Consider the following 27,935-nt stretch of genomic DNA (forward strand, 5'->3'; position numbering starts at 1 on the left):
AATGATAGTCAATGGGACTTACTCCTGGTAAGTGTGGGTAGAATTGCCAAAAATTCTTGCTTGCTGATGTCACTTCTGGTCATGACATCACTTCCATTGGGTCCTGACAGATTCTGATTCTAAAAAGTTGGTCCCAGTGCTAAATGTGTGAGAACCACTGCTTTAGGGGAGTTAGCTATTCTCTGGCAATATATTTGTCTACTGTAGTAAACAGTGGCTGGTGGCACCTTAATTTGTCACAAGACTTCCTTTAAAAAAAGGTGTAGATCAGGTTTGTTGTTTCTCTACCACAAGGGGGACTGTTCAACCTTCGAGAATAGCAGTTTACTAATTTGCTTCCTATAGCTCTAGGCTCTGTATTACTACAGAACAGAAGTGGTTACTGTACTTAGTAATACAGTGATGATAAAACCATGCACACTCATATGTAGCAGTGCAGATACGGATTAATAATCACAGTGGATATTCTGGTCTCCACTAAGTGACAAATAAAGTGTACTATGAGGTACTGAAAGTCACCAATGTGTAATTTGTCTAGTCCTTTAAGAGCCATTTATGTTAGTAGGTTTCTAGGAAGACTGGGTTACACTCCAGATCTTTCTAGAGAGCACCTGAAATCAGTGTAGTTCTGAACATGGTAGTCTTTGGCAACCACCATCTTTTCAACCCTCCAAACATACTATTGAGGAATTATGTCAGCTTCTTCTGGTATGAACTATGAATGTCATAGTTTTTGCACACTGGGGCAAAAAATCAAAACTTTAGATATAGGCTGATGGGGTCTGAGCTGTCTGTGACAGATCAGGAGAGATCTTGGGGTGGTGGTGGACAGGTCGATGAAAGTGTCGACCCAATGTGCGGCGGCAGTGAAGAAGGCCAATTCTATGCTTGGGATCATTAGGAAGGGTATTGAGAACAAAACGGCTAGTATTATAATGCCGTTGTACAAATCTATGGTAAGGCCACACCTGGAGTATTGTGTCCAGTTCTGGTCGCCACATCTCAAAAAAGACATAGTGGAAATGGAAAAGGTGCAAAAGAGCGACTAAGATGATTACGGGGCTGGGGCACCTTCCTTATGAGGAAAGGCTACGGCGTTTGGGCCTCTTCAGCCTAGAAAAGAGACGCCTGAGGGGGGACATGATTGAGACATACAAAATTATGCAGGGGATGGACAGAGTGGATAGGGAGATGCTCTTTACACTCTCACATAATACCAGAACCAGGGGACATCCACTAAAATTGAGTGTTGGGCAGGTTAGGACAGACAAAAGAAAATATTTCTTTACTCAGCGTGTGGTCGGTCTGTGGAACTCCTTGCCACAGGATGTGGTGCTGGCGTCTAGCCTAGACGCCTTTAAAAGGGGATTGGACAAGTTTCTGGAGGAAAAATCCATTACGGGGTACAAGCCATGATGTGTATGCATAACCTCCTGATTTTAGAAATGGGTTAAGTCAGAATGCCAGATGTAGGGGAGGGCACCAGGATGAGGTCTCTTGTTATCTGGTGTGCTCCCTGGGGCATTTGGTGGGCCGCTGTGAGATACAGGAAGCTGGACTAGATGGGCCTATGGGCTGATCCAGTGGGGCTGTTCTTATGTAATGTCATTCATTTAAATTCCTTTTAAAAAGGAAAGTTCTAGAGCTTGATCAAGTGTCATCACTAAACAAAATATCAGCCACATTATCAGCCTGCTAGACTCTTGCCTTTGTAAGAATACACATAATGAAACTGTTACAGTTCAAGTTCAGAGGACCAGTGACATCCCATTTCCTCAGTGTAGCAAGTGACAGTTTAATACTTCTGCCCATCTCCTTTCTTTGGCTAACCTAGGTACCTGCCCCCAACCAGGGATACACCAAATGGGATTGCAACTGCCACTGCCAACATTAGCTCTGGACAAAAAACATTAGCCAAGATACTCCAACTTCCATTTCAGCAAGGAGACAGACTAGTTAACAGTGAGCAAAGTTTTGTTGTTAAGTTTATTGGCATGTTTCTTTACAGAAGAGCTCTGCCTATGTACTAGAATGTAGTCCTCTTGGAAAAAACCAAACAGTAGAAGTGCTCCATTTTAAGAAAGCTACAAATGCAAGAACAAGGAAGGGAGGGCAGAACGAAGTTGCCAAGTTTTCCATTCCAGAAAATCCAGACTAATGACAAGATAAAGGGGGAAAGGGATGTTTTTAGCCATCTATCAAGATGAACTACCCACAACCCAAATGGAGCTTGTTCTACAGAAGTCAGACATCTCAGATTCTTCTTTATTTGCAGAATTAATCATGATGGGGTAAAAGGCAAACAAGATCATTCTGAAAGTTGTATTTAATTTCTGAAGTCCAATAATCCAGTGTGCAAGGTTATGCAAGTCCTTTGAAGAGTTGTAGTTACAAGCCAGACAATTTTCCAGGAGATGAAGTTTTGGCTCTTAATAAAAATGTTTACATAATTCTCACTTCTACTGTACAGAATACTGCCTCTATCTGGACTTGTGTTGCTAGCACACTGCATCTCACAAGTGTCCTGTTCAGTTCCTAAACAACCTGTGTTTCAGTACTTAAACATGTAATTCAAGAATTTTACACTAATTTATACATTTTTAATTGGTTGCATATATTAACATGTACTATAAGATTTTTTCTAAAGAAGCCATTACATAATATGTGGATACTGTAAAAAGATCCGATTAGTTAAAAGTAACAAGCATTAACAGATACATACAAAACTCAATCTAGTTGGACTGAGTGCTGAGCTTGCAATGAACTATGGGTAATCAGCCTTTCCTGTTGCAGCCTTCACAGGGGGAAAACACAAGACAATTAAAGGTAAATTGTTACAGATAATCTGTACAGTTTTTCCATTGGACACCTGGAAGTAGCTTAAGTCCCAAACATACATAGGAGTTTTCTTTAACTAGAGGAGAAAGGTCTGCTACCATGAAATAATGTGATGGAATGCAGGGGCATTGATGGGGGAGTTGTGTAGAAGAATGGGCTTACAAGTCGCTCATGGTAGATGAGTGATTTTGGCCACTGAAGATGGGATCTCTCTTTACACAGAAAAGAGGGGCTGTGTGTTTTGAAGGCCTAAAGTGTGATATTGGTTTGTGAAGGACTGTGCTCAACCCCTCCAGCCCCACCTCAGCAGCTGCAGCTCTCCGCAGAGGCCTTTGCTCTGTCATTCTTGTCTAGTTTGATGGGTTCAGGAAATTCATTGTAAAGCTCCACTTCGGTTTCCTATCAAAAGAAGAGAAGAAGTCATCAACTATGGCTTTTTAATCCTTTGTTCTACAATGACATTTCAAATTACCTGAAGGAACCAGGGCAAAATCTTTTTCAGTGGGGAAGGAACCAAGCTGGGGCCACAATTTGTGTCAGTGCAATGTGTATTTAGGCCTGCACATCCTGCTATACCACAGACTAGAGATCAATCAGCAAGTAGCTTCTTTCAAAAAGTTGAATACAAGAAGCTTCATTGCCTGTGACATGTAGACTCATCCACTTTCACCTTGGAAAACAGAATTTTGTAGTACTTCAAAATCCTGTTTGAAGAAATGCAAGTGCATAGGGGAAGAATGCTACTATTGACCAATTCTAATGATAGCCATCACCCAATATGATCTTGCATACAGAATTGACTAGATTGCCATAAGACGACACTAGAAAGAGCAACTCATACCTGTTTAAGTGCATTTCGTGCAATTGTCTGGAAAGCTTGTTCCACGTTAATGGCCTCCTTGGCACTGGTTTCAAAGTAAGGGATATTGTTTTTGCTATAGCACCAAGCCTGTGCTCGCTTTGTAGTAACCTGTAAGGAGGCAGTACCTGTTAGTCATCGGACTCGGCTTAATGTTCCATTTACGTACATCCTAGTTGTCTTGTCCAGGACCATGGAACAGAGGAACTGATTACTTCTCCAATTGGAGCCTGCTAGTTTGGCTTCCTTATTTGTTACTAGTGTCACAATGGAGAACTGATGCATTCTAGAACAGTCTATACTTCTGCAGATGGAATTCCAAGTAGCTCTTTGGGAGACTCAGTAGGTTGTTGCTCATTAGCTTTATAAAGCTACCCAAAGACAGACTAAGGTTATTTGTTTTGATAAGTATTATAGTTCAACAATATCCAAGTGCTTACTTGTCTGTTTTCTAGGTCAATCTTGTTTCCCAGCACAACAAATGGAAAGTTCTCAGGATCCCGAGGACTGGCTTGAATGAGGAACTCATCTCGCCAGCTGTCAAGAGTTTTAAATGTGTTGGGGGCTGTTACATCAAACACCAGCACACAGCAGTCTGCTCCTCTGTAGAAGGCAACTCCCAGAGACTGAAACCTTTCTTGCCCTGCTGTATCCCATATCTGTAGAGATAGCAACAATGGTTTAGGGAAAATTTTATCAATACAGTGATGCCGAGTCCACTCCCAAAGCTTGCACAATTACTTATCTGGAAGCCTCTTCTGGGTCTCAGCAGTGGGCAACCCACTCTATTGGCCTCCATATGACTCAGAATGGCCTGCAGAAGCTACTTCTGGTGAACCTGGAAGTTGACTCCAAAAAACCAGACACTGCTACTGGAGGCTTCTGCATGCCATTTCAAGGCCCACAGAGGCAATCAGGCTATCAAGATATGACAGTGAAGACAAGAATGTGAAAGGTTGAGATTTTATAAATGAAAATGTCAATATTCTTCCTGTTATGTTCCTTTTATCTTCATGACAGGTACAACTATTTTGAAGCATTGTATCCCCTACAGCACTATACTTTATCTGTAGTGCTTAAAATCTGAACTGTCCTAGTCAGAGTCGTATTATCAACTCAAGCAGCTTTCATATAGAGAGGCAGCCTTACTTTTCCAGAGTTCTTAAGCCAAGTCACTTGCATCTACCAATGCACTCAAAGAGCATCTTAAAAAATGAACAATAGCCTCCGTGATTCCACCCAAAACTGTTTGACTTGATTCCAACTCTACAGACCTGAGGGGGGCTGTGGAGTCAGAAGAAATTTTGGGTACCAACTCCACAGCCCTGGTGACAGCCATATCTGGAGCCTAGAGAAATGGAAGGAATTCAACTTCATGCTGAGCTTTGGGAAAAATTAAATACCTGCAAAGCTTCATACTGCTTTTAATGTGTAAAAATGGTCCCCCAAGCTCCAAGTAGAGTGCAAGTGCACAGACCTTTTGCAGCTGGGCAGATACTACACCACCTATGGATGGTCAGTAATGACATCATAGCCAGACTTCCAGGTTGCTGAACTCCATGGCACATCTTGGAGAGAACACTGGGTGTGACCATATCAGGTTAAGTCTCAGGACACTAGATATCACAAACTTTGGAAATGGACATGATGGCTATGAAGTTCAGTTTGTGGATCCCTGCCAGCTGTAGGAAAAAATGTAGAGGCATACATTTGTTCTTACCTGCATTGTGACTAGCCTATCATCCACCATCACTTCCTTTGTCAGGAAGTCTGCTCCTATTGTAGCTTTGTACTGGTTACTGAATTTCTTGTTCACATACTGGTTCATGAGAGAAGTCTTCCCCACCCTGAGAAAAACAAGCAGGAACTTGGTTTTCAGTCTAAGAGTAGATGCACATGCAGAACATACAAATTCATATGTATCAAGTGTTTAATTCTCATGAATAGCAGAAAGCTAGACAACTTCCCTTTAAAGCTTTATCAGTCTTCAACACACTCCTTTAAGAGCAAAGAACAAGTTATTCTAGAAAAAATCATGCCTAACAGGTCTGAAGGCACCTATTTCAATCTGGAACCATCTAGATAAGAATATTCAAACACTTTAGTATCTTCAGATAAGACAGTGGATTTCTACCCCACTTTTACATGGCCAAAAACTATACAAGCAGAATGGCTATATCTTGCCTGGGGGAGGGTGTCCATCAAGCATGATAATTCTCTGGCCTACTTGTGAAGCTAGATGCAACAGAATCTAGAGTAATTTAGGTTAGTCTATTTCCTTGGCCCTCCAAGATGAATCTGCTACTCTGCTTCTCCACATCCCAGAGCAGCCTAGTCAATATAGCTTCCACCTTTGGGATGGCCAACATCCTTGATGCACAGAAACAGTCTCCCTCAATATTTTGGTTGATGGGTCAGAGCACTCTTCCTTGTCAAGCCATTACTCCTTGGCACAATCCTATGATAGAGGCCAGAAGGTACTTTCCTTCAGACCATCAGTCTCTGGGCAAATGACAGTTGGATAAAGCTGTCTAACAGGAATAGATGCAAGGCAAATCTTGCCTGGATGGAGCAGCTCTCGTATCCACAGTTGACTGAAGCATTCTTCTTAGAGTTACAAATAGCTGTTTTCTACAGTTTTATTTTATGCCCTGTATGGAGGGAATGGGCCACAAATGGACAGCTTTGCAAGCATGATGTAAAATCCTATAATTGGTCCTCTATTCCATTTAGAAAAGAAACAAGCAAGATACAACATTTAAGGTACAGCACCTGCTTGGTGTCATGGGGCTTGCCTGCTATCATACAGCCCCCTCAATATAGCTCAGAAAGGCAAAGCTTCTCCATTAATGAAGCGAGCCAGGCAGGGCACATTAGCAACATTTGTTGTTTAACAGTCATTATCTCAGCTGCAAATATCTTATTCAGAAAGTAAATGACATAGACTAAATGAAACTGGATTTGTTTATTAAGTGTAGAATCAGACTGCAGTATAGACAGCAAGCCTAGAATAGCGTTTTTCTCCATTCCAACATCAGCTAGAACACCTTCATATTCCCAGAATGAATTGGCTTGCATTACGCAACCTATGGCTCAGCAATAATATGAAGTGGTACAAAGTTGCTCTAGGGTTGGCCTTTACATTATTCTAGGAGAGCTAGTGTAGCTTTTGGTGTTAATTCTGTTGCACAGCTGTATTGTCTCTTCAGGAGGGTAAGACCGTTACTCCACCATTCTCCATGTAGATGTAGTGGTTAGAACTATATCACCAGCATAATGCAGGAAGGAAGGTTGGCTATCCTTCAGTACTATTGCTGAAGATCTGCCATCTGTTTAAATGGAACCTAGAGTTCCATGACCACAGACTGTGAGAAATATGGTTCTAGAAATCCAGATTTTTCTTTAAGGTCACTCTGTACTTTAAAACTCCACAGCAGCTACATGCCACCTATGTCCAAAGAGGAAGAGGACTTTTATTAAATAATTCCATAGCTTGCTTATTTCCCTTTTAGTGGACATCCATAAATAATTTTAGGCCCAAGCTACTTTTAACTTTTGCTCACAATTCAGCTGCAGTAACATTTCAGCTAGTATTGTTTGCATGACTCTGTATTACATTACCCTCCTGCCATGGCGATAAATAATGAAAGCTGACTGAACTGTAGGTGCACAGTCAGGCCTATAACCCAATTCCATACACATTTCCCATCTTTAAGCAAGCCTTGTGAACTACTGATACAGCATCACTTACCCAGAATCTCCAAGGATGATGACTTTGAGTAGCACTTTCTTCCTAGAAGTCATTGTTCAAGAGTTCCAGTGAAAGTTCAAGTGCACTTGCTGAACAGAGAGAGAATCAAAAGTCAACTTTCATTTGCAATTCAGACCACCAATTCATATGTTGTATGTCAGGCAGGTAGTAGATGTTGCCTGATAAACACAAACCTGTTTCTCTACCTGTAAGTGTGGTCCCATTCTATGGGTAGGAATCCTACCATGCCTCTATGGCTTTTCAAATCAAGAAAAGTAGCCGGTCAGAGGGATGACCTCGGTAGCAGGTCAGGATTAGTGTTGTGCCCTCTGATATGAAACTAGGAGTGTTTAGTGTGACCATTTAAAGGTTTCCCAATATTTAATAGAGCCTTTTAATGCCATTTCATAACTACAGCAGCCTGAACACACACCAGCTTTTGTCATCTGTATAGTGTTTGTCCAAAACTAGTGTTATTTCTTTAAAAAAATGTTTCTGAACCATGTATTCAGGCAAGTGAGCCAACAGCATAATGAAACAAAACACTCTTGAGCTAAAATAGTAAGGCTCTATAAACTCAGGTTTCAAAACAGCCACATCCCTTTCTAAAACAGAGGGACGGACAACACTTCTTTTCCAAAAGTTAAATTCAAGTATGTGTACTCCTTTCAGTCACAGGCCCATGTCACTCTATAGTGCAGTTCACCACAGGATTGTATGGCTATAGGAGCCAGAGGCTTAACTGCCAGGTTAATGGACTGCATTAGAAGGTTCATGAAGATTTCAAGCAGCAGAACATGAAGATGGGCAGCATGTAAATCTTTGCAAGTTGCCTCCATTGAAGAAAGCAAGACCAATTGAAACTATAGTCTCATACCAGTTCCAGGGCCATGAGAAGCTGTATTAGAGGCGAGGCTGGAGAGCACTATGTAGTAAGAGATGCTGCCCAAGGAGGCAGAATGTCTGAAGGAAAGAGGACTAGGTAGCGAGCAAGATATTCACAGGTACACTGAAAAAGGGTCCTGGCCAACACAAACATGATTCTGAAGATAAAAATCAAGTACGTCTTATGGCACCAGTATAGATTCATACATTTGTACAGCACAAGAATGCTTTGCTCTAGCACTTTACCCTGAATTTGTCATGCTTGTTGGTATCCAAACCTAAGGAAATTCTTATCAAGATCTAGAAGCTCAGGATGAATACGATGTTCATCCCTGCACCTCTGCTTTGCAAAATGGTACTAGGGATCCACTGCACTCCCATGCCCACCAGTTACAAAAAACACACCATATGAGATCAGATGTTATATCAAACTTAGTTTGGCCTTTCAGATTGAAAATCAGGATCTCTATAATACCCAAAATGGTTTGCTTCTTTTTAGCCTTTTGTACCCATGGCCTGACAGAAATGCAACTGGACTGCAACTGGTTTAAACAAATCTAAGCAGAGTCTCCTAGACTTCATTCCTGTTCTTAAAGCATATTGTAATGAACCCAATAGAGATAACTATCACCACTACAGGCAATTCATGCTTATATGATCATGTTCAACACACGAACTAGAGAAAATGTGCTTCTCACAAATGGAATAAGTCATCTGACTTGAGAACTTACCACTAGCATTGTTACAGATGCTTGGAGAATCAGAAAGGAGATGCAAGGCAACTATAGACACTTCAGTTGCAGAAGCTTTGAGATAGTTGGGAGTGAGGCAGATCATCCTCTGCCAAAAGAGGGTTTCCAAATAATATCACAAGTGCTAGACATTTATGTGATTAGTAATAGCTGCTGAAGTCAAGTCATTTCTAGTAAGTCCTCAACCGCACTAGGGTCTAGTCATGTATGCAGCAACCATGCCTTGCGTTCATACAGGCCATGCTACAATAACTGCACACATGCAGTCTCCAAACTTTTTGGCGCAAGGGTTGTATTGTGTATCTCACACAGTATTGAGGGATGGAAAATAAATACAATGGAGAATTATATGCTAAGAGTGGGATTAAATACAATAAGTGGGTGGGGGAGGAAGGAGGAGGGGAGCAGAGGGCAAAACTGGCTTACACAGGAAGACGGAATGAATTTTGAAACAGCATCAAGCAACCTATGACACAAATCACAATTTTTTTGGTCTCATTTTCTGCTCCATGCAAGTTTAATGTAGACATTTATATCTATTTTTCAGGTCTCCCAATATCTGTATATATCTCATTCAGCCACTAGAGATGCAGAATGCAATGTAATGGAACAATTTCTCTAGGGGTTCTCAGGCTTCTTAGCATGGGACCCACTTTTAAAAATGACAATCTGTCCAGGACCCGCCAGAAGTGACGTCATTAACCTGGAAGTGATGTCACGGCCAGAAGTGACATCATCAAGCAGGAAGAGATATCACTGTTCTCACCTAGGAACTAAAACTGTGGGTGATAAGAGAAAATATTCCAACTAAGACCAGGGTGATTAATTCAAACTTGAGAGAGTATCATGAGTCCTTAAAAACGTGCACACAGAACAGCAGTTCTATGTACCCTTATGCGGCTGCATAAGCACATGCTTAGAATATATGGAGGGCAGCCACGTGTGCAGGGAACTCTTCCAGAGACCACAGTGCCTCAGACGTGACAGGCAGGGGACATGAGGTGAGCGAGAGAGGGAGAGGCGTTGCTGAAAGAAAGTGTAATGCAAGGTATGGGGACAGGGAGATGGGAATGGCTGGAGGGAACCTCCAACCCCTCCTCCTATTCCAAGACCCCATTCCCTCTGCTAACTGGGTAAGTCCCAAGTCCCTATTCACCCCAGCTAACTTTTTAAGAGGCACTTTTTCAAGTGGGTGCTCCTTTTATTTAGCAGGGGAAGAATAATTGGCCCCCTCACTTCAGCAGTGTCTTTTCTTGTGGCTATCTGCTGGAGTTCTTTTGCAACTTTTTAGATTGCGAGCCCTTTTGGTTATTTGATTTTTCTCTGTAAACTGCTTTGTAAACTTCTTGTTGAAAAGTGGCATATAAATACGGTTAATAATTCCCACCACCATTCACTTAATAACCTTCCAAAAGCACCCCCAAACCCTTGCTAATTGGGAAAGAGGCACTTTTTCGTGCTCCTCTTTTATTTAGCAGGGTAGAGTAACTGGCCCTCCTCACCCCAGCAGTGTCTTTTCTAGTGGCTGTCTGCTGGTGTTTTGCATCTTTTAGACTGTGAGCCCTTTTGGGACAGGGAGCCGTTAGTTGTTTGATTTTTCTCTGTAAACCACTTTGTGAACTTCTGTTGAAAAGCAGTATAAAAATACTGTTAATACTACTACTACTACTAATCCTTCCACTCATTTAGAGTTAGTAGTATAACCTGATGAACTGCTTGTGCTTTCCATTTACGGCCTCTTATGGTTATGGTAATTTTTACACTTGGAAACTGAAATCACTTCTGCGTAAGTAGAGTTTGTAAAGCTTGTAAGATGTTATTGATCTCAAAAGGACAGTTACAAAAAGGGGAGAGTGGCAGGAGATAGAAGAGAATAAACCTCTCAAGCAAATCCTGCTACCAGGTAATTTATTTCTCCTTTTTTTTTTTACATCTGTTACATATTTATTGATGCCATTTTTTATTGCAGGATTCCCATACTATCCTGCTCATCCCTCCCAGCCACTGAGGCTATACTTTTCTAATGATGTTTAAAGAGATGTGGATGTTAGAAGAAAGGGTTTCGTCGCTAAAATAAAGCTGGAAGCAAATAAAAGGAAAATGGTACAATATGAGAGTCAATAGTCACTTTTCACAAAAAAAGTATCTCCTTTTCTCCAGCTCTCTCTTGCATGAGTTTTCCCATTTTGTGGTGAGGAGTGATAGAAAGAAAAAATAGAGGCAAGGAAATAGTACCTTACCTCTTACTTTCTTCCTTTCTGGTTTTCATTTTTAGGGAGGGGGGCATTTTAAAGCATCATTCATGATATCTGTGTGCTTATTTAACTGTTGGCAGGAAGACTGCCTCTACAAACTTGCTGCTGCCAAGCTCAGAGCTGCATGTGCCCCACACTACTGGCTGCCATAATGGATCAAGAGCAAAATCCTAAGCATGTCTACTAAGAAATAAGTCCTATTATAGTCAACTGGGCTTACTCCCAGGAAAGTGTGGATAGAATTGTAGCCTTTGAGAGTGACAGTCTCTCACTGAACCCAGTCCTAGGTATGTCTATTCAGAAGCCAATCCCCTTATAGTTAATGGGGCTTACCCCGAGGAAAGTGGAAAGGATTGTAGCCCAACTCATCCCTTTCTAAATTCTTACCCCTCCCCCCCAAAAAAGTAAGAGCAGCTACTGAGCAGGGTGGGAAGTAATGAGTGACACAAACCCCAAACTCATCGGAGTTCCCGGTCAGGCAGCACCAGGCACTTTGGGGTGGCAGCGGCGGCTCTCCTGCTTCTCCCTTCCCCCCTCAAACTGCTTCAGAGCCAGCACTTTGGGTCAGCACCCTCTTGCCTCTGCCACTCTCCCATCTTCTTGCTCACCTGCCCACAAGCCAGCAATCACCCCACCTCTGTTGCTCTCTCACTCCCTTCACCCGCAAATCACTTTTGACTCTTTTTGCAGGCAGCATCAGTTGTGGGAAGCTTCCAGTTTCCAAGATGGTGGCATCCAGTTGCCAATTTCCAAGATGGCAGCACACTGCTTTTTGCAACCCACTGGACACCGGGTTGTGACCCAACATTTGAGAAACACTGCTCTAAATTACATTCAGCATCTCTAGTGCTGAATGAGGTATGTATCTGCAAGTGCATTTTTAGCCAAGAGAGGCTGGGAACTGCAAGGGATGGATAAAATCATATGGAGGGCCAGATGTGGTCTGCGGGTCAGGGTTTGGAGACTCCTGCTCTAGTTCTCCCTTCTGGTTTTAAAGTTTGACACCAGCAATCTCATCCAATCTTTAAATTAAATGATCATTTTGACTAGCTTCCATGCTTGAAAGTGGCCGAGATTCTGCTCCAGTTAATAAGAACTATTATGTATGGAATCAATAAGCATCAGAGGGTGGGCAAAAACCAACCAACACCAGTTTTGAAAAACTGAATGGTGCCTAGTTTGTCCACACTGAAATTTCTGGGGCAAGAGTTATCAGTAATTCTGCATTCCTAGACTACCAATAGTAATTCTTGTCCAAATTATGCTTGATTCTTCCCTTGTATTGTGCAAGCAGCACAATACTGCCAAAAGTTGTCTTGTGCAGCATGGAGAACGGAAGCAGCTCTGTTGAAAACCACTGTTGGAGTACAAGTAGTATCAGACTAAACCATAACTGCAACACAACAACCATATTGCGCACTAGGTATGCAAAACTGCTCCAGGCTGATGGACACTGAGCAGCTACCAGTTAAAACTAAAAACCAATGATAGCTTCAGGCATTGTGCCATTTGTCTTTTCTCCACAATAAAATGCATCCAGATAACTAGCATCCTCCTATTAGAAGTTAAGGGATATATTAGCTGTCAGAATTTGGTACTAAGCAGCAAGAATGAAGAATGGTACAGTCAAGGAACAGTTGTGTTATAGACCAAGTAGGCCCATGTGACACCACAATTAGGACACAGTCAATTTGTTTAAAAGTGGCTGCCTCATCCTATGATGCACAGTCTCAGTTGGTGCTATAGTTCAAACATTTGTACCAGATGCATGACTAAGGATTCCTGGAGGCTCTCCAGATCACATGCTTTGTAACCATCATCCATAGAGCGAGGGACTTCCTAGTGACTTGCCCAGGCAGTATTTCAGTTACAGGCTCTCCACTTCAAGTCTCATTACAAAGCCAAATTTTACAGTTCTATAAAAAAACCACTATCAAGCTTTTGATTACTACATTCTGAATTTAGCAAGTATGAACTCTAATTTCCCCAACAAATGCTAGAACTATCGGAAATTGCTACTCTTTAACTACTTTATCATACAGCTGGCAGGCCATGAAGTGCTTTGTATGTTCAGACAGACTAGGTGCCTTTTTACCAGTTTGAGAACAGGATGAGGGGTTAGCTCCAAATTATGTTTTTGGAACTATTTGACACTGCAAAAAATAGATTTCCAAATGGTCACCACCACTTAATACCAAGAATCAGATTTCTTATTTAATTACAGGTAGAGCCTATTTATCTGCATTAGTTCCGTTCTGTAACACAGCGTGATTAACAAAAAAACACGTTGTGCTAAATTCCATAGAGTTACAAAAATACGCTGCAGCCTGACACTTCTGGATGGAAGGAAACTAAGGCAGCTGTTATTAATCCCCTCCCCCACCATACTCTGCCCTGCCATTGCCAGCTGTCCCGCTTCTTTCACAGGTGGCATGCTGAGCTTTTAAGAGTCCAGTCCTATGCATTTCTGCTCAGAAGTAAGTCCCATTCCAGTTAATGGGACTTGCTCCCAGGAAAGTGTGGAGAGGATTGTAGCCTTGCTGGGCTGTTTTGTTTCCATAGGCAGGAGCACCATGGGGAGGGGAGAATTCAGCAAACACTCCCTGGGTTTTTTTAAAGCAATTCCCACTGTTGCTACTGCGCGTGAGTGCGAGAGAGAGCGCTCCACCTTGCTGCATGTGCTCTGGCTACAGAGGTTTTCCACTCCCCCTTCCCCTGGGCTCCAAGTGTTACTATTCCTTGGCAAGGGGAACCACTTCCATGGCTCCAGGGCTATTTCCCTGTCTGGGCAAGGTGGAGCCTTTCTGCAGTGTTTTGGGCTGCCTGGAAACAGAGCAGAGGCCAGGAGGCAAAGGTATGTGTGACTTTCAGTTCCCCCACCCCATTAGCATTGAGACAAGTCCGCAGATAAATAGGCTGCACCTGTAAATCATTAATGGTGGGTATCCCCTTTCAACATTGTTTTGAAATGAGTTCATCACCAGTACCTTTGTTATTTTTATCTGAACCCAAAAGCACTGCACCAGCTTTCACACTCCTATGTATGCCTTGCCAAAAGACATCATTGTTTCATAGGAAAGGCACTCTTATCATACAGGATTTGGATTACAACAGTTTTGCACTGAGTAGCTTGCTTAAGATATTCAACTATTAAATGGATCAGCATTAGATTTAATAAGTTCTCCCACCTCATTTTAGCTGTGAAGAACTATATCCATCTTTTGGTACCCCATTAAAGACTGGGTGAACTTCTCAGGCTACAAGTATAATCTCTTGTGGCAGAGCTTAGATGTGCTGTATTACATCTACAACAGTTTAACTGGAGATACTGTACAAGGAGACTCCAAACCTCAGAACACACGCAAGGACATTTTGCCTCACTGTGGGTTAGACCAACCTTTGTACTGTGGTAGTACAAAGAGCCACAATGAAGTGTGGCACTCCTGATCAATGTCATTTAACATAGCTGACCAGAGTTGAAGAAAAAGCCATGACAGTGAATGCAGCTGCTAGGTTGGCAACGGTTATATTCCTATTGTATCATTTGCACTTGCTTCTTGTTACATATTCAATGACAGGTCAAAATGCTGGTGATGACTAGTGGGAGAATAAGGGTTTTATTTAGACTGATTAAATAGTCTCCTTCCCAATTCATTCTCTGGCCTGCATGGTTTAGCATTTAATTTGCTTGACTGTTGTATTTATTTAAGCTTCCTTTACCTTGCTTTTCCAAGGAATGCAGAGGTAAATCTTTAAATAAGATAGTGCCTGATCAGTCACATAATTTCATCACAGTTCCAAGAGATCATGATAGTAATGCCAGGTGGAGTTTATCACTTGCTCCTTACCTATCTTTGTGTGAACATTTCCTTTTGCAAAGCTGTTAGTTGAATCTTTTCTAAGATAGCAATGTCAGGCCTGCAAGTTACCTAGTGACAGCAAAAAAAGTCTAAAGCTTCCAGAGATAGTGCCACGCAACATTGGTCCAGCAGTAGCTTGCCTAGATTGCAGTTCATGGCTAAAAATGTCATTAAGGGTACCATATTCATTCTAGAGCAGCTCAAAACTTTTTGTAATGTAGAAGTAGTACTAATCAGTCAAGTCCATGCTAATGTTGATATCCACTGTTTATCTGTTCTGAAAATAAAGCTACTCCTGTCAGTGTTCTGAAACACCAGAGTATATTGTTGCCTGTTGCTCTCAAGTTCTACTTTTGAGAGACACTGCCAGAGCCACACTACAGATAAGGACTTTTCAGCCATGAACAAGTCAAAGTTTGCCTTTTCACTCCAGGGCTTACTGTTTTGTCAGATCCTAGCAAGTTAAGGGGAGGAGCCATAAGAGGTTACCTGAGCTAGTTATGCTATTCTGAAGGTTAGCCCAACTGCATTTCAGTTTCTCCACACATTAAGCAAGTTCCTATTGCTAAGTCTTCCTTTCTTCCTGGCTGTTATGCCTTCCCCTCCTCCTGTTCCTTCTCTGGTGTCCATAGGAACAGTACTTGGCTCAAGGTTGCACAGTCAGATTAAGCATCCTGAGCCCACACATGATGCTGTAATCACTTGCCCTCCTCTCACTAGGAAAATGTTCCATGTCTGCTTACCCCCAAAGTTAAGCCTTCCTTATAACTGCTTTTACTATAAACCCAGCACAGTTATACTAACTTCCATAAGAACTAGTAAAATCCCAAGATAGTATTCCTTTCATAATGAATGTCATAATCTGAATGTCATGAGGACAAAGCCAGTTTTAGAACAAATCACACAGCATACAGTATCTTCCCCATAAGCAAGCAGCAAATCCTTTCTCAAACTGGGAAGTGGCAAAATGAAGATTCAAGTAAAACCTGCCTGCCTCGGAACTAGAAGTCACAGTTCATTCCCATCACTTGATTGATTCTGGCAGTTGTGTTGGCTACTTCAACTACAAATCTATGAAGAACTTGGAATTGTTATGGGTTCCCTATCCCAACCAACAGGTTTATTTGAATCTCTTAACAAAGTAAACTCAAAACTGTCCCTAGCAGTGAAATCTCATTGCCAGTGCACAAGAAGTCAGACTTATGTAGCTAGGGAAACCTGAAGAACAACTCAGTTGCAAGGTTATTCTCTTCCAACATACTTCAGGTTTAGTACATCTGCCATCATTTCTTCAGGCACACACAACAGATCACAAGTTATAGCAATTTATCTGTTTTTGCCTGCCTCTCACCAATATTGGGACCACTGACAGGTTTATGTTGCAGGATAAACATAGCTGCCAATTCTAGCTCATATTACACATTTGTATGGAACTAGAGGCACATGGCAGCATAAGGACATCAATGCAACAATCAGGAGATGCATCTGAACACCACATTCATCTTTTATATACTACCATTTATAGAACTTAATGTTTGCACCTGCATATAAGAATCCTGGGTAAACCAGGTAACCATGCTGGATAAACAAGCTTTTGGACCAATAACCCAGAAGCAGCACATTCAGACTGCATAGATCAGGGGTGTCAAACTCATGTCATACAGAGGGCCACAGTTAGCATTCAGGGCTTCTGCTGAGGGCCAGAAGTGGTCATTAAGCAGAAAGGGACATCATTAAGCAGCTAATGGCCAGAAATCAGACCTTGTTCTCATACAGAAACTCTAACTGCAAATGACAGAAGAAAAAATATGCAAATCTTGATCATATTTCAAGATTTGGAAAGCCCAATTTTCATGTTGGTTGCTGTTTCAGCGGTAACACCTCAGCAGCTGAGACCCTGAGGGCCAGGTAAAAAGCTTCCAGGGGTCACATCTGGCCCCCGGGCCTTATGTTTGACACCCCTGGCATAGAACATCTAGCTATGTAACACTGCCATTCCCAGTGTTCATAGGTACAGAAGCACTGTGGCATCGGTTTCAGACAACTGGAACCATTAGCAGCTGGGCAGCTACTCTAAATTTGAACATTTTTATCACCTCCTGCATGATATGGCTAGGTTTTCAATCTTTACTTCAAAGTTTGACTTCAGGTTTAGTCACAGTTACCACAGTTATGACGGCAACCACACAAACTCACTATTCCTCTCCCACAAGTTTCTCAACATTTAACCTAATCTCACAGAAGCCTCAGAAGTCTTCAGTTAAACTGTTTTCTATGATAAAATGCTTCCAGGTAGGTAGGAAATCTCTTTTGATCAGCTATTACCGTATCTTTCGCTCCATAAGGTGCACCTGACCATAAGACGCACCTAGTTTTTAGAGGAAAACAGGAAAAAAATATTCTGAACCAAATAGTGTAATAAAATATTTAATAAACTATAACAGAACAACATTTGAACCATGTAAAGTGAACAGCAGTCAACAGTGGCATTAAGAACCATTATCACTGTCATTAACAAATGGAGAGACTTAAAGGTTTGAGTACTCTAGTTTTCTGGAAACCCCAAGAACTCATCATCGCTAGAGTCAGAATTTATGAAGCTCACAAAAGCAGGTGCACACAAATAGGGGATCACATTATCTTTCTGCTACAATGATGTTCTGCCAAATTCCAATCCACTGGGCCTTGTGCCCACTTAAGGCTGATCAGTCCCCCTTGTGCAACTCACCAGTGCAGCAAGCAAAAGTGAGTCCAGTTCCAGTCCACAGATGCCAAGTGAATCAGTCCCATCAATCAGAGTTGCCAAATCAGAGTCCAGAACCAATAAGCCAAATTACAGTCTAAGGTCAGTCAAATCCATCAGGGTATCCAAGTCCAGTCACAATCCACAGTCAGGTTCCAAATTCAATAAACCCAGTCAGTCTCCTCTCCTACCTCCAACCTGCACTCCTTCAAAACCCACAAACCCTTTCTGCCTCAGGTACTCCTTATATCCCTGAGGGCCCTATTGCCTTCCAGTGGCTGCAGCTGTGCAGCACACTCTGCTGAATGCCCAGGCCTTACCCTTAAAGGGGCCACTGCTGACACCACATCTACCTCCTCGCCAGTTCTTCCGTGATTCCAATACAAATGAACAAGTGGAAAGTCCAACCACAACTTGAATTCTCAAGACACAACAAACCTCTGGATTTATGGCGAGAACCGAGCCTTACCTGGGGCTTGTGCAATAAGCAAACACTGGCATTCTGACCAAGGAGACAGTTTTTTCTTTGTGATGGGGGGGCTTACATTCAGATGCTGGATGAGGTGAGTGAAAGCGCCCCTCCCCTGCTGTGTGAGTGTGGGGGGGGGGCAGAGCATCTGTGTGTGTAAGAGAAGGGGGCAGCCTGTGTGTGTGAGAGGGGGGAAAGTGTTTGTGTTGCAGAGAAGTTGTGATGCTCCAGGCTTGGGGTGGGGGGAAAGAGAAGCTGTGATGCTCCAGGCTTGGGGGGGGAGAGAGGCTGTGATGCTCCAGGCTTGGGGGGGGGGAGAGAGGCTGTGATGCTCCAGGCTTGGGGGGGGGAGAGAGGCTGTGATGCTCCAGGCTTGGGGGGGGGAGAGAGGCTGTGATGCTCCAGGCTTGGGGGGGGGAGAGAGGCTTTCCTGGAGTAAGCCCCCCTGACTCTAATGGGACTTACTTCAGAGTAGACATGCACAGGATTGGGCAGCGAGACTGCCACCCCACCCATGCTTTCCTGGGAGTGAGCCCCAGTGACTCTGAGACTTACTTCTGAGTAGCCTCTGACTGCCCGGGGAAGCAGAGCAGAGCCGGCAGGGCCAGGGCTGGGGTTGAGTTGTTGTTTTTTTTTGCAGTATTCACTCCATCACACACACACACACACACACACACACACACACACACACACACACACACACACACACACACTTCCCCCCCCCCACTCTTTTGGGGGGAAAAGTGCGTCTTATGGAGCGAAAAATTCTGTAATTGTCAGGTTGATAACCTGGGCCACACATGATCTTGGTCCTTGTTGGTGGGCATTAACAGCATCACTGAGAAACCATTTGCCAGTTTCTTCTTAGTCATTTGTTTAGGATTATCATTGAGCCCCTTTGTTGCCATTAAGGGCTCTTTGTTACAGTGACATCATGCAGGGAAGACCAGTGCTGGACAGAGAATTTCAGGCACAACTGCTGCATGAAAAACTGCATTCCTGCTAAGCCAAGGAAGAGCCTATGGGCAGATATGTTCGCAACAAGATGTGCCAGGGAAGAAAGAAACTGATAAAAGCATGTTCCTCAAAATGCTTGCATGAAGAACACTTTATATTGCAAGTGTTTTACTCAATGCACTTAATTACAATTCAGAACTAAACTATATTTATATAGCCTGTTGCTGCTACCTCTGCTGCCCAATTTAGAACCAGTTAAACCCACAGACCTTAAGGCAACCTTCTCTCTCAATTCTAGTCTCCAATCCTTGCAACAACTTTGACAATGTTTCAGAAGTATTTGGGTGGAGAATGCACAACTTTAGAATAGCCAAAGACTTTTCTGCCCCAGTACATTCAACAGGCCGCTTAGTGGTACAAAATGTGCTCAGAGCACCAGTGAGACACTTATATGTTACAGGACAGAGCAAGAACCAGGGGACATCCAACTAAAATTAAGCATTGGACAAAAGAAAGCTTTTCTTTACCCAGCATGTTATTAGTCTGTGGAACTCCTTGCCACATAGGATATGGTGATGGTGTCTCGCCTAGATGCCTTTAAAAGGGGATTGGGCAGATTTCTGGAATAGCCCATTACAGGTTACAAGCCATAATGGGTATGTATATGAACCTCTGGTTTTAGAAGTAGGCTCCTCAGAATGGCAATAGAATGCAGGTATTTTGCTGCCTAGTGTGCTCTCAGAGGCATCTTAGGGGTCACTGAGATACAGGAAGTTGAACTAAATTGTCAGGGGCAGCCAAGTCACCCACAAGTTCTTATATGACACTTGTAGAACTAGAACACAGTATCCCAAAATCATTGGAAGGCCTACTATGACCACACTGGTGCAATTCTTTACACCTTTCATTTAGACAAGTGAAATTTACCAGTTCAATGACAAACATCTTGTAAGAAGATATTTCACATCTTGACTACCAACTCTTACTTCTGGATCATTAGGATTCTTAGTGGTCTTGTAAGGATGTCATATGGGCTGTCATGAACCAGAGTCCTGGGACTTATAAGCTACTTTCCCCTGGAGTAGGTGAGAAAACCAAACAATGAAAAAAGTAGAAATACTAGAAGACACCTTAGTTTTACTGTTCTAGTTAGTAGCTAAAGTCATTCCAATTTAGGAATCAAGAACCATCAAAACTCAATTTAAACCAGTTTCTTTCTGGCAATCTACTGCTTTCAAGTCATTTAGAATTTTATCAAAACAATGTTCCCTAAACTATACTGATATTCGTGCTTGCTGTGATTTAATAAGCTCCTTGATACCCACCCTACTGAGGTCAGGCTGCCATGAACTACAATTTAGAAGCTTCTAACATGACAGGACAGCCCTAGAGTTTGCCAATATTCTAGTCTCAAGATTAGAGGCATGAACAGTTGGTTCCAAGTCTGATGGCATGGGTTGGAGCCACTTCATCAGTTAAGGCAAACAAAACTGTCAGAAGTGCTATCTGGGCACAGGCAGGAACCCATGTGCAGCCCAATGCTGGGAACAAAAGAGTGGTCAAAGAAAGTTGAGAACAGTGACAGCCCTACCAAGGTATTTCATGTATCTGGTTTCAGCTTCCCCTGAAGCTCATTTCCAATTACAACCAATTCACCCACAACTACAAGATCTTATTCAGAGACTGAAGTTGAGCTAGGGGTAATCAGTACATCTGCTGAGACCCAATGCCATACAATTTGTCCAGTTGCCTCTGATGAAGAATCACTAAAGGTCAGGAGACATATGAAGCTATCATATCAAGTTAAACGATTACCTAAACCAGGGGTGCCAAACCCCAGCCACTTGCAGCCCTCGGGGACTCCCAATCAGGCCGGCAGGGAGCCCCCAGTCTCCAATGAGCCTCTGGCCCTCTGGAGACTTGCTGAAGCCCATGCTGGCCCAATGCAACTGCTCTCAGTGTGAGGGAGATAGTTTGACCTCTTGCATAAGCTGTAGGATGAGGACTCCCTCCACTGCTTGTTGTTTCATGTCTGATGCAGCAGTGGCAGCTAAGAAAATGCTAGCCTTGCTTTGTGCAAGGCCTTTTATGGGCCTTGAGCTACTGCAAGACCTTCATTCATATAAGTCCCATCTCCAATATATTTATTCATGTAAATTTATTCAAATTTGAAATGTAAATTACTTTTTTTCCCCGGCCCACCATACAGTGTCAGAGAGATGATGTGGCCCTCCTGCCAAGAAGTTTGGACACCCCTGACGTAAACTACTCCAGATCTTGTGCTTAAGTTTTTCCTAGTCTTGTTCCCAACATCCAACCAAGACATTTTAACCGGACACATCAGGATTAGATGCACAAAAGTACAATGCCATCATGCCTACTATAGACCCTCACTGAAATCCAGAGGACCTCTGTGTAGATTCTCTCAGGAGATGGCAAAAAGCCAACAGTAGTCAGGTATACCTGAAGATCAAAGTTAGCTTTATAGCTTTCTAGTTAGGAAAAGGAACTACCTGCAGGTTGTAATGATTCCTGGACTCTGCTCTACACTGTACTACATTTATCTTTCTCTACCCTTGCATTGAGCTTGCTGGGGACTGCTATTCCAGCTAAGAAAGTACAAGAGAACAGCAGCTATTGACAACTCACAGTTGTGGCAGTGAGCTAGAATTATGGAACTTGCCTGAAGAGCAGTAAACTGCAGAGCTCAACTGTAAGCTCAAGAGAGAAACACAGGGTTAAGGAAAGTGAACAGAGCAGAAGCAGGAGATGGGAATGTCAGTACACTGCAGGTGGAAGCTGGGAGAGAGGAATGAAGTAAGGGACAGATAAGTTATTTGACAGAGGATCACAAAGTAGCAGACTTGTGTTGGGGCTAGTGAAAGAAAAGCCTAGAAATGTATGAAGGGGTGAAATGAGGAAACATTTCTTCCCGTCTCCTTCCCCTGCAGTGTTAGCCAAGGCATGAAGAGAGTAGTTATGAAGGGTGTCACAAGGGTGTTGCAAAAGTCCAGAATGGTGGCACAAAAAGAGTAAGTTGAGAATAGATTTTAGTTATGAGGAATGGAGTACAGCAGAAACAAGTCATCCCATATTAGAAAAGATGGTGAATGTCTGGAACCTCCAATCTTAGTAGAGTTGTTGAAATGGAAGGCCTGGACCAGATGAAACCACTGCAAATTTTGTATAATGTTCTGGGTAGTTTCCCATCAGTGTACAGCAGGAGTCACCAAACCCCAGTCCACATTGCACCAGCATAACTAACTTGGGTGCATGGTGGTAACGCCTTACAATTCTGCACTGCAGCCTTTTAACTTCAAAGTCGATCTTCGCAGACATTGCAGGAGGCAGCAGCTTCCACCACATGTTGCCCTAGAAAGCCCTGGATCTCGATTTCCAGGGGGGAGGTGCAAAATGCTAAGACTTCGCCATTGCCATGTTGAATATAGTTCAGTTGGTGCAACGTATCTAGCCTGCGGGCCAGCATTTGGAGGCCCCTTGTCTAGAGTACAAACTGAGCACAGTTACCCTTCAGTTGGAATCAAAAGGGATCATCTAAAAAAATAGCTTAAGTGACCAAGGAATGCTCTAGGCAATATTGAATATGTTTGCTTTCTTCAGCTCTACTACAGAGTGAGCATTGTGCAGCTGTAGCTACCCCACAGAAGGATCCAAGAGGACCTAATTCATCTAATCCAATAATATACTAACTCTATGGTAACCATTAAGAACCAGCTACGATAGGTCTGCTTCACTCTGTAACTGTTGGAGCCAGCTATTCTAGATTAGTAGTTAGAACTGGAAATTAACAGGCTGATAGAAATTTAGAAACTGTTTGCAAAAGTTGCTTATGGCTGAGCTCACTAAGCAAGGACAGTCAAAGACAAAGAAATTAAAGCATTGAAAAATCAGAGTAAGAACTTTTAAATATAAATAGCTATGCTATCTGCATTCAGACTAATCCGAGTTGGTCTTCTGCCAGCTAGGATCACTCTGTCTCCTAACTAGCTACCACAAGCCAGGATCACTATGGATCTCACTTGAGCAATTATCTGTATGTCTTACTCCTACCAACAACGAATGACTTATCTAACCCTTTAAAAAGCTACATGACGTTTTCCCAAAATAAGACCTAGTGTGTTTTTTGAGAATAGGTGAAATATAAGACCTACCCCAAAAATAAGACCTAGTTGTGATCAGGGCCAAGACGGGGGGAGGGGGCGTGGAACGGGTCCTCAGGCAGGGGGGCAGGTGGACAACATGGCCAGGAATGCTGCACTCCTGCACCCACCACCTAGAAAGCGCCTGCTGTGCTGCCTTGGGCAGAGGACACTGAGGTGGAGCTGAGGCAGCATGTGAGGCAACCCTGCATACCAGGCTCTGAGGCTCTCCACACTTTCCAGGGAGCAAGTCCCATTAACTATAAAGGGACTGACTTCTGAGTAGATAGGCAGGCAGGCATCCTCCTGGGTGCTGAGGGGATATTTTTGTAAGGTATATTGTTGTACATGAATGACTGTGGATTGTTGGACATTAAAAAAATGACCTACTCCAAAAATAAGACCTAGTGTGTTTTTTTGAGCCAAAAAAATATAAAACAGTGTCTTATTTTTGGGGAAACATGGTAGTATAGCGCCTGATCTGGTAAAACCACTGGTCCACAATAGCCCTGCTGGACAATATGGTGACTAACATCAGCAGCAGTCTGTATGTTTATATTGTTCCACATTAACTCTATGCCATCACACAAGATGCTGGGAACACAATGTGCAAGGGTGCCCTTATACATACCCACCAGGGAAGAGTTCAAGTCAACCCTGACAGTTTTTATCGGAGTTGTATACGGTACCTGGTATACTTTTCTTTCAGAGAACCTTATTACATATGTAGTAGGAAGTTTCATGATAATGAAACCTATGTTGAAGGAATAAAGCAGGTTTTTTGGTTTCTTGTCAGCTTCAAGCAACTGTGTTGTCTTCTAAAACCATAAAAATCATCTTAAGGATTAGCTGAACTCACTTTCAGAATACCAAGATGTGCATTTGGTATTACCAAAATGTATTTCTGGACAGAGTTATATTTCTGCTTATATTCTACAAAACTGGAAATTTTGAAGATTAAGGATAAGATAGATACAGCCTAATACGTGTTTCCAACTTCACTGACTCCAGGAGTAGGCCACTTTTTTCTGAAAGGTAACCAATATAATCCCCACTTTCCTGCAGTTAACATGCCAGGATTTCTAATGCAAAAGGACAAGATGCAATTGCTGCAAATTCCCTTTAAAAATACTTGCTTGTATTTATCTGATCTCTACACCTAGACAAATTTCAGCTAGCCATCCACAAACTAAGTCATGTGCTTAATCAGCTGCTGCAATCACAAGGGGAGACAGCTGGGAAAGGATCATACTAACATAAAAGTATCTTGACTCCACCCTCTGCAAGTCATGTTTCACTCACCAGCAGCAAGACAAGAATAAATACAAATAACCCAAGGCTCTGTGCATGAAGTACTTGGTTACATATGCAGACTATGATGAATTACCTGAAACCAGAAGTATTGCCATTAATGTATAAAGGATGCGTTTATGCTAGTCAGGTTTACTGCTGACCTTCTGCATGACTGTCCCCATCACACAACTGCTCACCTGATACTATTTGTCATAATGGCCATCAATTTAAAAGCCAAATTTTTCTTTCTTACCACTTTTATTACAAGCTCTAGAAAACATGTTCTCTTGTTACCATGTAAAACTTAAACAAAAAATTGGAGTCCAAGAGTCAGTCCAACTGAAACTGCATACATACAATGGTATTAACATATAGCCTCTTTACCCAAGGACACCCACTTCTTCTGATCTTGGAGATTGCCAGTATCCTTGAAGCCATTTGTGGACTCAGACTAGTAGATTCTGAAAAAAGTAATCATGGGTAATCTAGGAGGGGAATCACCCTTTGTTTACCATCCTAATTTAACAAGCAGTGACCTCATGTTTAGCAAGTCAGATAAGGTGCAGCAGCTGGTACCACCAAACTGACAGGCTAGAATTCAGGAGGAAGAGATTTGTGCAAGAGATGGCCACTCTCAACTGTCCTTGTACACAACTCATTCCACACAGACAACTCACCATTAGTTAATGGTTGAACAATAGGCTCATTGAGCTACTAGTTCCTTTAGGCCACACTTACATAGGGATAAGTTGCACTAAGGGACACAAGACACTTAAATTGGAGTAGACAGGCAGAGTTAATGAACTGAAAAAAGCACTGCCCAGCAGCCACCCACTCAAGGTACCACCCACTCTTCAGATGCGTTCATGTAGGATTAGCTACATGAGAAGGACCAAGCCAATGATACTCCTTAAGTGGTTCCAGACAAGGAGCCTCATGCAAGCCTATGTTTAACCCATTTCTGCCCAGCCCACAGGTGTACACATTTGGTCCCTGTTGCATATATGCAACATTGGACAGAAATGGCTTTTAAAATGCTACACAAAGAGGAGGCAGGAGACTGAGCAGCACAAAGAGGCAGCAGCAGCAAAAAGGCACAGAAGCTGAAATCCTTCTATGTTGACGTTCTTCCCTAGGAACCACTCAGCTGGGAGCGAAAGGAAGCTTTGTTCAGTCAAGAGGGGGCGGCAGGGGCTGCAGCATCTCGCCAGCTGTGTCACCTCTGGTTGGCGGGCTGGACACCGAGCAAAGGCAAAGCGATGCGCACAGGACTACTGAGAACACCATGCGGGGCTCTGCGTCCCACATTTCTTTGTTCCAGGAAGGAAAGGGGGAGGGAGAAGAGGAAGCAGCCCAAGGATTTCTACAGGCTCCACTCGGGGCAGCGACATCCCGTGGTGGCGCTTGCCAAGGGGCCCGCTCCTCGCCCTGACACAGGCTACAAGCCTAGCCACTTTCCTGGGAGTAAGCCCACTGACTATAACGGGGCTTACTTCTGAGTAGAGAGGCATAGGATTGGGCTGTGAGGCTGCAATCCTAGCCACGCTTTCCTGCGAGTAAGCCCCATTGACTATAATGGGGCTTACTTCTGAGCAGACAAGCAGAGGATTGGCCTGTGAGGCTGCGGTCCTCGCCACTTTCCTGGAAGTAAACCCCGTTGACTACAGTGAGGCTTACTTCTGAGTAGACAGACACAGGATTGGGCTCACAAGCAGCAACACGAAGCGGCTGGATCGCCTCCTCCCTTCAAGCAAGCCCCGAAGGGAGCCTCGCCACGCCGAAGCGGGGCAGGGTGAGGGGGAGCGTTGCCCCCCCCAGCACAGCCCCCGGGGGAGTAAGAGGGAACCACCTCACGGACCGGCAAGCCGCGCCCTCCGCCCCAACCAGCCGCCACGCCCCGGCCTCCCCCACACCCAGCGCCTCGGCCACCCTCGGCCGCCTCGCCCCTCCCCTCAGCCCTCACCTACCGAACCAGAAGCCACGAGCGCCGGTGCCGCAGTTCCTCTTCCCCTCCTCGCCGCCGGTGCCCCCACCGCCTGCTCGGCTCCGCTTTAATGGGGCCAAACACCCTCACCGCTTTCACTTCCGCCTCTCGCGCGCCCCCTTCCGGTCACGAGACTCGCTCGGCATGGTGACGCTAGGAGGGCGGGACTTGGAGCGCTAGTGCGCGTGCGGCGGACGGGAGAGGAGGTGTCGTTGTGCAAGAGGCGCTTCTGTGCCGCTGGCTGAGCCGGAGCGCCCGTGACGAGTTCCTTGACCGTCTTCTTGCGTGGCCGAGACGCTCTCGCGATAACTGGGGGTTCTTCACCTCGCGACCCTCAGGAGTGAAGTTCACTGTCGCGGGGGGTGCAGAGTCTCGCTGAGGTCAGGGGTCGCTTCGCTTCCTAGCCTTGAACTCAGCGACGTCAGATGCTGCTGGGCCTGTTTACTCAGCAGCTGGTTGCCTCATAAGCTCTTTGTTTGTGCTGACACGTTTGTTGACACGTGTTCTTGGCGCTGGTGTGGAGCGCAATACCATGGCAGCCAGCCTCCTGGCTGTTGAGTTCGGCTGATGGCAGGGACCTGCCACGGGTGGGGAGGCAGGTGAGGCAAAGTCTCCCCAGCGGAGTCCTTCGAAAAGTGCCACGGGTGCTTGGGTGCCTCACATGGCAGCAGCACTTTTCGAAGGGCTCCAGTGAGGAGGCTCTGCCTCACTTGCCTCCCCACCGAAGTGCACAGGTTGTGGGTGCTTGGGCACCTCACACAGTGGTGATGCTTTCAAAGGACTGCAGTGGGGAGGCTCTGCCTCCCCTGCCTCCCCACCAGAGCACATGGGTTGTGGGTGCTTGGGCACCTGACATGGCAGTGCTGCTTTCAAAGGACTCTGGTGGGGACGCTCTGCCTCACCTGCTTCCCCACCTACCACACATCCCTAGAGGATGGTGAGAGGCCTAAGATCCAACAGGCTTCAGGGAAGGCCACAATCACAGTGGTTCCCATCCTTTTCTTTCACTTGTGTACCCCTTGGCAGCCCATTTCCATAAATTGTACTCATCGTATTAGCAAAGTGTTTGTAATCAATATAGTTGCTATTATTTCAAATTTATGTTTTCTCTACTGATCCATATCTGATA

General features: G+C 43.8%; 1 protein-coding gene across 1 annotated transcript; it reads right to left on the minus strand.

Annotated features, from left to right (window-relative positions):
* Positions 1 to 1,968: 1,968 nt before the first annotated feature.
* On the minus strand, positions 1,969 to 26,931 carry RAB7A (RAB7A, member RAS oncogene family). Its single transcript, XM_066617306.1, has 6 exons — positions 26,790 to 26,931; positions 7,449 to 7,537; positions 5,418 to 5,544; positions 4,138 to 4,356; positions 3,680 to 3,808; positions 1,969 to 3,237 (listed from the first exon to the last, which is right to left on the minus strand). The coding sequence occupies exons 2-6, from the start codon at positions 7,499 to 7,501 to the stop codon at positions 3,142 to 3,144; spliced, it is 624 nt and encodes a 207-aa protein (XP_066473403.1). The 5' UTR covers positions 7,502 to 7,537; positions 26,790 to 26,931; the 3' UTR covers positions 1,969 to 3,141.
* Positions 26,932 to 27,935: the final 1,004 nt, after the last annotated feature.

Source organism: Tiliqua scincoides, chromosome 2, assembly GCF_035046505.1.
Source record: "Tiliqua scincoides isolate rTilSci1 chromosome 2, rTilSci1.hap2, whole genome shotgun sequence".
Taxonomy (NCBI): Eukaryota; Metazoa; Chordata; class Lepidosauria; order Squamata; family Scincidae; genus Tiliqua; species Tiliqua scincoides.

Coding starts and splice junctions, on each gene's coding strand:
- RAB7A (XM_066617306.1), bottom strand. CDS start 7,501: ATGACTTCTAGGAAGAAAGTGCTACTCAAAGTCATCATCCTTGGAGAT. Junction 4,357..5,417: donor ATAGGCTAGTCACAATGCAG/GTAAGAACAAAT, acceptor CTATCTCTACAG/ATATGGGATACAGCAGGGCA. Junction 3,809..4,137: donor TTGACCTAGAAAACAGACAA/GTAAGCACTTGG, acceptor GCCTCCTTACAG/GTTACTACAAAGCGAGCACA.